The sequence below is a fragment of the Cryptomeria japonica genome, chromosome 11 (assembly GCF_030272615.1).
Source record: "Cryptomeria japonica chromosome 11, Sugi_1.0, whole genome shotgun sequence".
In the NCBI taxonomy this organism is placed as follows: domain Eukaryota; kingdom Viridiplantae; phylum Streptophyta; class Pinopsida; order Cupressales; family Cupressaceae; genus Cryptomeria; species Cryptomeria japonica.
In genome coordinates this window covers 49,309,250-49,318,824 of record NC_081415.1, presented here as the reverse complement: position 1 = coordinate 49,318,824, position 9,575 = coordinate 49,309,250, and the positions used below count along the sequence as shown (strand labels likewise).

The window sequence follows — 9,575 nt, the reverse complement described above, 5'->3', positions numbered from 1 at the left end:
GAAACGATTGTGGAATTTGGCTGAACGCATTACAGTGTTTTTTGCTTGGAAATATAAATCAATCCAAACGATAAATCAGTATATTAAATAGAGCAAACTGAAAAAACGCCTCTCGGAGTAAATATAAATACAAGTACTCGTTTTAATATTGAAAACGATTGGAACTCAATACTTGCAACATAAATTTTGTAATTGACAGGATTTGTGAGAGACTTTTCATGGATGAAAACACATTACCTGAGCAAGCACCGATTTTTTTTCATTGACACAGAAATTGCATCGATATCTGCTAGAGATTTTCTGAATCAGTTTCCAATTTCTTCTCCTAACGTTCAAAATTGTGTCAATAAATACAAATCTCCTGGAAAAACTTGGGAATTTAAGCATGGAGATCGGTTTCAATCGCTAGAAATCAAAACCTATATTGAGCTCTAAATCCTCGAAGATATGGCAGCGGTAGAAATAGAAACCATGGCAGTACCAGTGCACGCCAAACCAAAGAAAAAACCCACGCCTGGTCGTGGCGGCGTGCTTTCGCACCAGCTAACAGAGGAAGAAGCGAGGGTTAGAGCCATAGCAGAAATAGTAGGAGCCATGGTGGAAGGATGCCGGAAGGGCAAGTACGTGGACCTCAACGCTGTGAAAGCGAATGCCTGCAGGCGCTACGGCTTATCCAGGGCACCGAAGTTGGTCGAAATGATTGCTGCTCTGCCAGAGAACGACAGGGCGATGGTGCTACCCAAGCTCAGGGCGAAGCCCGTGCGCACTGCTTCCAGCATTGCCGTTGTCGCCGTCATGTCGAAACCCCATCGCTGCCCTCACATTGCCACCACTGAAAATATTTGTGTCTACTGCCCCGGCGGACCTGATTCGGATTTCGAGTACAACACGAAGTCTTACACGGGCTACGAACCTACCAGTATGCGTGCCATTCGAGCCAGGTATGCTTTGTTTTCGCAGCCCATTATAATTCTCTGTACAAAATGTGCTAGATATTGTGGATATAAACCAAACAACTCTTCCATTTCCTGTATGCGTTTCTTATTGAAGCGCCTCACGTTCCACTACAGATCGGCATTCCATTTTTTATTTATAACCGTTACAATTCATGGCAGCTATTCAGGTTTCCGTTTTCTTTAGTGTATACACGGATGCCTTCACTCCCCCTGCTGCGACTGTAGGAACGCCTCTCGACTGTAAACATATAATAAAAATTGAAATATATTTTTATTTAAAAATTATTTAATTAATAAGTTTAATAAACAACTTATTTAATTTTAAATTATCAAAATCAATAAGTATTAGTAAAATTGACTACTTTCTTGGAAATTTAAATAAGATGTCTATATCTTTTAGATTATATTATTTTAATTTTTTTATTATATGTTAGTTGTCTTTTATTTTTTTATATATTATCATAATATGATGCTCCCTTTGTTGTCACTATTAAATACATTTCAACATAAATATATAATAAAAGATTTAATATTAAAAAAATTTAAATATAAATTTTAAAAGTTTGGAGTAAAAATTTAGTAATAGTTTATAATAAAGATTATTTAAGTAATAAATTTAATAAACAATTTATTTGACTTTAAAACATAAAAAAATAATAAATATAAGAAAAATTGACTATACTTTGTTATAAATTTAGAGAGGATGTCCATATCTCTTAGATTATATATATATTTTTTTCTATTTTTAATATATATTATTTGTCTTTTTTTTTTTTTTTTATATATTACCACAATATAATGCTCTTTTGTTGTCACTATAAAATACTTTTGAACATAATTATGTAATAAAATAATTAATATAACTTATGAGGAAAAAAATAATAATATTAAAAAAATTTAAATATATTTTAATATAAAATTTATTTACTTATAAATTTAATAAACAAATTGTTTGAGTTTATTAAAATTAATAAATATAAGAAAAATTGACAATACTTTGTTGGGAATTTAGAGAGGATGTTGGCATATTTTGAAAACAAAAGAGAACTAATATATCTTAAAAAAAAGCTAATAGACATATGTTGACATATTGTTCTAGTAGAAAAATTTGAAAAAGAATTTAGATCACACTAGAGTAAAAGTTGAAAAAATCATATACAAAGAGAGATTAAAATGATGTTCTACAAACTTTACCACTTTTCTAATTGAAACAATATAGATTGTGATGTGTATGTGTTTTATTTTTGTGATGATCAATTTACATTATTATTTTTTTGACAATTTAATTTTAATTTTAGATGATTTCAAATTTTTATATCAATTGAAAAACCTAATCAAACTTTTTTTTTATTTATGAAATATTTAATAGTTATATATATGATTTTCAAGTATTGTAAGTAATATATTAAATTACAACATGTGGACTAAATCATAATATTATTGTTATTTAAAATAAAATATTATTGTTGTGATAACCAAACTTCAAATTTATGTTAGATTCTTGTGCTCATAAGCTATGTAACTTCACCAACTATTGTGCTTAATTTTTAAATTAAGATAATGTATTGATGCAAAACATAAATCCCTCCATAAATGAAGGTTGCATAAAATGACGTTACAATGAGTTCCCCTTTGATGCTTATCAACCACTAATTAGTAGGGGAGAGAGAATAGTAGGTGATAAGGGCACCAATACATGTTATGGTAGGTGGACAAAATTGGGACAAAATTGGTCTTATAGTGATACACTAAAAATGTCACATAAATGCTTATCCCCAAAAAAATGTCTTTAAATTTCAAGAAACAATTAATCATTCCACATCAGCACACAAATAAACATGACTTAATGCACAACTATTGATCTTATCACAATTTTAGATCATTTTAGACACCTTCACAGAAATATATACTGATGTGACATCATATTTGACTAAATAATCTGCTATACAAAATTGAGCATCATATCATAAACATGAAATTAGGGTATAGGTAATGAGCCCTATCCCTCCATTAATTATTCCTTTGTAGAAATAAACGGTCAATAATCACTTTGAATACACTTAATGCTTTCCACTCTTCTTCGCCTCTATTCACGGTAGCCAGAAATCCCTTCAGAATTTCAGCGCCTCCATGCTTTATTTCAAGATTACGTTGCCCTGTGTGTACAACTGTTACTATCCTCTCTACTGCAGAAAATGTATGATTTTCCAGAAAATAAGCGAGACCCGCCGATATATGGAAAACGCATACAATGATTGCAGTGGATGAAGTTCGAATTTCCTTCAACTTGTGACAATAAACTCTGCTATTCTGAATCTCAGCGATTGCATGGCCACCGATCACATCAGAAAATAAATTTGCATTCAATCTTGACACTGCTTCATGCACTGCATTTCTATAATAATATAATCTGACGGCAATCTCTGAAACATTTGAAAAGATAGTCTTGAGATCTTCAGCATTAAATTAGCAATAAAATATTAGAAAAGAGAAAACAATAAGTATTTTAAAACAGACGGTGTAAGTCGCACCTTCAGTCCAGAAAGGAAATTTAATCCGCTTGCATGACCAGACATGCTAATTGCCAGAGTTCTCAATCCTTCCAACTCTTGAGCACCGTCTATAGTCTCCAACTTAGAGCATTCATGTATTCTTAACTCTTCAAGACTTACCAGACCAGACAACCCCGATATTGTTTTCAAGCCCTCACAGTTATGCAATAAAAGAACCTCCAGCGTCTTTACCAGCTTCAAGTCCATTTCAGTTAGATTAAATGTCGAGTCAATCTCCAGATATGTAAGGCTGGGACATATCTCTCCACTTATTACCAGCTTTGGAAAAAATGGAAGATGAAAGGATATCTTTCGGAGGCTACTCATTCAACTATTTGTACAAGACTCAAAATGAGCTGAATCTCTACTATTGCTGAGGACCAGATCTCCATTTATTGGCACGCCGGAAATATGCAATGTTTTCAGATTACTCAGTTTTGCAAGTGATTTTGACAAAGCCGTCCCTTCAGTGCCTGACTGAAAGGAGTAATAAATAGATAATTCTTCCAAATGATATAACATTTTTATTAAATCTGGAAGATTTTTCAGTCCACAACATACCGCAAGATACAGCCGTCTCAACTGAAAATTGTGCTGGAATTCAAAAATAATATTAAAAAACGAATTACTTCTCAATTGTTGAACAATGTATACTCTAGTGTGCTGCAAAGAAAACCAGTTACCTGGGTGTCGATTTGACCTGAGGGGAAGCTCCATAATTCATCAACTCCGGAAGCATACAAATCTCTTATCTGTTTCACAGGAAACCACGAAGGAATTGTGTTCCCTTTGTACACACGAACCAGGCCAAGCCACAGGAGAGCATTTGATGTGCTAGCATAATTATTTGAATTTCCTATCAAATATTCAATTTGAAATTTGAGGTAGGAGTCCTCAAACATATCATAACACCGACCGTTTGTTTCTTCTAGGATATTTCGGAATCCCCTTTTTCGCTGCATTCAAGAATCACCGTTAAATCAATATAACAAAAAGAAGTAAGGTCTCCAAAACTTTTAACGAATTTAATTAGAGATTAGAGTAGCAGGGCACCATGGATCTAAGATATTCTGGCCGCCACAACCTACGAGGTACCTCCTTGTCCGCCATTTGTCTTCCGAAGTCACGTAGGTGATCGTGCATTCTAAATACAGGTGTCTGGTCAGCGTACCATATAAATTCATCACACTTTACATCAACTTCAATTAGACACTTGTCTACCAGCCTTTGAACTGCGTGTTCAGCTGTCGTCCACTGGCTGGCCTTCCATATTTCCACAGCCCTATCTTTTTCTCGGCCAATAAAGAAACATGCAATATCCATAAATATTTGTTTCTCCTCACTCTCCAAACTGTCAAAGCTGATTTTAAGACATTGCCTAACATCATTAGGTTGGATATCCCTTACTTTTTCCAATTCTAATTCCCAGTAATTTTCATCCCTTCCACGAACATGGGTGCCCAAAACTTTGAGTAAGAGGGGCAAACCCCCACAGAATTTCACGAACCTTTCGACCAGCTGCTCACATGGAAAGCTTGTCTTCTTTCCACCGAAAGCATGACTACGGAAGAGTTCTTTAGCTTGATAATTATCCATTGTTTTCATCTGATAACAATTACTGATTTCTGCACCTATCAACACACCTTTGTCGCGGGTTGTGACAATTGCTAAGCTGCCAGGACTAAGAAGGTCTTCAAATAAAAGGGCACGTAACTGGTCTTGATGATCGATATCATCAAGAATTATAAGAAAACGTTTGTCAGACCCTGCCCTTGTTAAGCTATTCTTCAACAATTCTGTTCCTTCATCAATATGCTGAAATTTCCTCTCTTTATTAAAGAGATCTTTCAGAAGCTTGCTTTGCAAGACGTGCAACTCACACTTCACATGGGACTCTCTCACATCATACAGAAAACATGATGCATTGTACTCTGAACGCTTCGTGTTGAAGATTTCTTTCGCCAGGGTGGTCTTGCCAGAGCCCCCAAATCCAAAAATCCCTACTACCTTTACCCTATTCTTCACTGGCTCTTCAAACCTCCTTTCAAACTCTCTGACAAGTTTACCCAGTCCAATTGGATATGACGCAACATGTAATGGCATCCTCTTTTCAATTTCTTTTTCCACACAGGACACAATCTCTTTACACAAATTGCTGAAACCCCAGAACAAGAATAGAATTTCCTTAGAACAAAGTTGCGATAAGGTAAAATAAATATCGTGTACAGTAGAAAAGAAAAGAAAAAGGGAAAACATTATAAGTGGAAAAGGAATTCAAAGAAAATAGTAAACTGTAAACGTACTCTTCACTACTGTAAAGTTCAAAGCCAACTACGTCTGAAGCAGAAACAAGCGCTTTTTTCCATCCGTCTAGCTTATGAAGGTTCCTGCCTTTGCGTTCATATTCAGAAAATGCCGCACAATATGTTCTGAATATACCGAAGATCAGAAGGCTTGACATGATAAAACACTCGTATGAAGAGCGAATTTTTTATATCTCGCTGTTCTAACATTAGAACGAGCTCGTCTAAACACCATGAGGAGTGTGCATATCCTGTGGAAAAAATGGCTATCTGAACAACCGATGAGTATATGGCACTCTCAATGGCAGGAGTAATAGAATCACCCACATCCAATTCCCGACGGTCTAGAAATGCCCAGCACCCTCGATCAGCAAGAAGCTCATAAAGCTGTTTGGCAAGGGTTTCTTTGATGTCGGGGCCTCGGTGGCTGATGAATGCATCATATAATTTTGAGAAAGAGGAAGCCATTAATGCAAGATTACAATGGATCTTTCTAAAGCAAAACGGACTCGTTTTAATGAAACAAGATAACAATATCTTGCATTTGGTAGGATAATGTGAAGAGTGGAGAGAAATACAAGGCCACCGAACAAAGCGGAAGAGGAGATTATTACAACGTGCAAAGTACCCATGACCATTAATTTCTAAAGAAGAATTTTCTCAAAAAAGTCCATCGTATGATTTGCTCCGTGCAAAGCCAAGTCCATCGTGACCTCTACGTTGGTAGGATAATATTATTTTTATCTTGTTTTAATGAAACAAGATAACAATATCTTGCATTTGGTAGGATAATGTTAAGAGTGGAGAGAAGTACAAGGCCACTGAACAAAGCGGAAAAGGAGATTATTACAACGTGCAAAGCACCCATGACCATTAATTTCTAAAGAAGAATTTTCTCAAAAAAGTCCATCGTATGATTTGCTCCCCTTCGTATGATTTGCTTTGCTCCGTGCAAAGCCAAGTCCATCGTGACCTCTACATTGGTAGGATAATATTATTGTTATCTTGTTTTAATGAAACAAGATAACAATATCTTACATTTGGTAGGATAATGTTAAGAGTGGAGAGAAATACAAGGCCACCGAACAAAGCAGAAAAGGAGATTATTACAACGTGCAAAGCACCCATGACCATTAATTTCTAAAGTAGAATTTTCTCAAAAAAGTCCATCGTATGATTTGCTCCCCTTCGTATGATTTGCTCCGTGCAAAGCCAAGTCCATCGTGACCTCTACGTTGGTAGGATAATATTATTGTTATCTTGTTTTAATGAAACAAGATAACAATATCTTGCATTTGGTAGGATAATGTTAAGAGTGGAGAGAAATACAAGGCCACCGAACAAAGCGGAAAAGGAGATTATTACAACGTGCAAAGCACCCATGACCATTAATTTCTAAAGAAGAATTTTCTCAAAAAAGTCCATCGTATGATTTGCTCCCCTTCGTATGATTTGCCCCGTGCAAAGCCAAGTCCATCGTGACCTCTACGTTGGTTCATTGATTGTATGAACGGATCTTCCTTGCAATTTAAGGGAGAGGGTCTGGGTCCATATTTGGGATAGTACATAACACTCTGGGTTCCACCACTTCACAACTGAAAGATCAAACATTAATAATAAAAATATAAAATTATTTTTATAATATGTAAAAAAGAGGTGCATGTTAAATCAGATATGTGTCCAATTATAGATAAAGCATTTACCACTCATTAAGAAATTTATATTATCATTATCTAACCACTTGTATACAAATAGTGATTTGATATGTGCAGGTTATTCAAAACATAGAGTTGGGTTTTTGTATTTCTAATTCTTATATGTCTGTGGTCCGTATGAGACTACAACGTGTTGCGTAAATGTCTACACACTACACCGGCATCCTTGATCAAGATGCTCAGATCCAAACTGAAGAACCTCTATCATCTACTCTTTCCATTTTTCTAATTAGATATCTTCACTAGATTCACTAGTTGGAGATACATGAATGTATGTCGTGAAATTGTCTCTCGGGGGAACATAGTTCCTCCCTTTGTAGGGTGGGTTTTGCACTATTACATTTTGGTGAACTCGACATGAACACTTCTTATGTATTATTTTCAAAGCATTGTTTATCATTTCTTCAAGTAATCAATATACCCCACCCAAAAAAATGACAATTCAAATCTTTCCCCCAAAAGACTTGAATTAAAATATAAAAATGTATTGATTAGGTGGATACCATTTACATGGACATTTCCATGTGTATGCAAAAAGTAGATATATCAAAATATATGAATATAGAAATGAGGTAGGAAATAGTCGTGTATAGGTACACATGTAAAGAACAAGCAGGTGGCATAGTGGTAAGGAGCTTATACATAAGAACCCATTTTTCTTATATATCATTGTGTCAAGGTACTCTCCTCAATATTGATTAAAATTAAAATGGAAATGATATGGGTATGCAAATTTTACCATTATATTTTGCATCTACTTTGAGGTACATGTTAATTCTACAATTATCACATATCTAAAAACATGTATTATTCACTAAAATGTATTTGAAGGAAATAATCAAACATAAAAGATACACTAAGGCTCAATATAAAGTAATGGATGCTATTAGATATCATCGTGCAATTTTTACCTTTTGTTATGTATTCTCCAAGCAATTGAGAAAATAGAGAAAAAATATTGTGATTCCCAAAATATTGATTGTCATATATATGCTTTATATTTGGATGTTATTTTGAGTTTTGTTTCTTGATTCGGATAATACAAACATTTAGTTTATGATATTATTTTTGGCTATGGTTATGTTTCATGTGTGCAATAGTTCAATTATGCTTCTTGATCTCATTAAAAAATTAAAAAATTCAATATGAATTAGTTAATATGCAACACTAAGTGAGATTGAGAAAACAATTTTAAGGATTAGAGTAGGGTGAGTTTACCCATGTGGAATGAAGATAATAGAAACACTATATGTCATGCGATGAAATAAGCTCTAAGTATTGTAACTACTTTTCATGATTGAATACCGAATTGTTCATTGTGGAGATTTTGATAAAACATTGGACCTTATAAATTAAGCTAATGCTAGTGCAATTGAACCATGCATATATTTATGAACCATCTTCTTCATCTCATGCTATTAATTATTTAATAGAAATGCCAATAAGAAATTGATCACAACCTTTGACAATATATCATATGTTATAATACACACTACATTAACTTCCTTATACATAAGCCCTTATTATAATAACATTAATGCTAAAGTCATCTTTGTTGAAACATTTATTCTTAAGATTTAAACCTTTGTTGATAACAAAAATTGATAGTCACCAAAATGTCACCACTCTCATGAGTATCAAGATCAGTTGAATTAACATTATTTATTTAGATAAAATATACTTTAGCATATGAATTACTACTATCATTATAAGAAATAATTCCCGGTCCTAGGTAACTATTTATATAGAGCCCAACCTGATGTTACTCTACGAGACATTCTTACTACAAAAGTTGTTAACCAGGTTCACAAGCTATTATTACATATTCTAATATAAATATGATTGCAAGAATTTCAGCTGTCGCTTTCCATATTTCCACAACCCTATCTTTTAATCCATAAATGTTTGTTTCTCCTCACTCTCCAAACTGTAAAGCTGATTTTAAGACATTGCCTAACATCACTAGATTGGATATCCCTTACTTTTTCCAGTTCTAACTCCCAATAATTTTCATCCCTTCCACGAACAAGGGTGCCCAAAACTTCGAGA

The 9,575-nt window shown here is 34.1% G+C and overlaps 2 protein-coding genes across 2 annotated transcripts; one reads left to right on the top strand and one right to left on the bottom strand.

Moving 5' to 3' along the window:
- The first annotated feature begins 447 nt into the window (after positions 1 to 447).
- LOC131860015 (elongator complex protein 3-like) lies at positions 448 to 1,140 on the top strand. Its single transcript, XM_059214359.1, has 2 exons — positions 448 to 941; positions 1,116 to 1,140. The coding sequence occupies exons 1-2, from the start codon at positions 448 to 450 to the stop codon at positions 1,138 to 1,140; spliced, it is 519 nt and encodes a 172-aa protein (XP_059070342.1).
- A 1,761-nt stretch (positions 1,141 to 2,901) lies between these two features.
- Positions 2,902 to 6,388, bottom strand: LOC131076766 (disease resistance protein Roq1-like). The gene is made up of 5 exons (XM_059213761.1): positions 5,812 to 6,388; positions 4,562 to 5,663; positions 4,192 to 4,464; positions 3,488 to 4,102; positions 2,902 to 3,379 (listed from the first exon to the last, which is right to left on the bottom strand). The coding sequence occupies exons 1-4, from the start codon at positions 5,967 to 5,969 to the stop codon at positions 3,836 to 3,838; spliced, it is 1,800 nt and encodes a 599-aa protein (XP_059069744.1). The 5' UTR covers positions 5,970 to 6,388; the 3' UTR covers positions 2,902 to 3,379; positions 3,488 to 3,835.
- Positions 6,389 to 9,575: the final 3,187 nt, after the last annotated feature.

Bases quoted from the DNA above. Each gene is read 5' to 3' on its own strand.
- LOC131076766 (XM_059213761.1), bottom strand. From the start codon at position 5,969: ATGTCAAGCCTTCTGATCTTCGGTATATTCAGAACATATTGTGCGGCA. The intron at 4,465-4,561 runs GTGCCCTGCTAC...TCTTGAATGCAG, and splicing joins CAGAATATCTTAGATCCATG to CGAAAAAGGGGATTCCGAAA. The intron at 4,103-4,191 runs GTAACTGGTTTT...TTTGAATTCCAG, and splicing joins CAGGTCAAATCGACACCCAG to CACAATTTTCAGTTGAGACG.
- LOC131860015 (XM_059214359.1), top strand. From the start codon at position 448: ATGGCAGCGGTAGAAATAGAAACCATGGCAGTACCAGTGCACGCCAAA. The intron at 942-1,115 runs GTATGCTTTGTT...AATTCATGGCAG, and splicing joins ATGCGTGCCATTCGAGCCAG to CTATTCAGGTTTCCGTTTTC.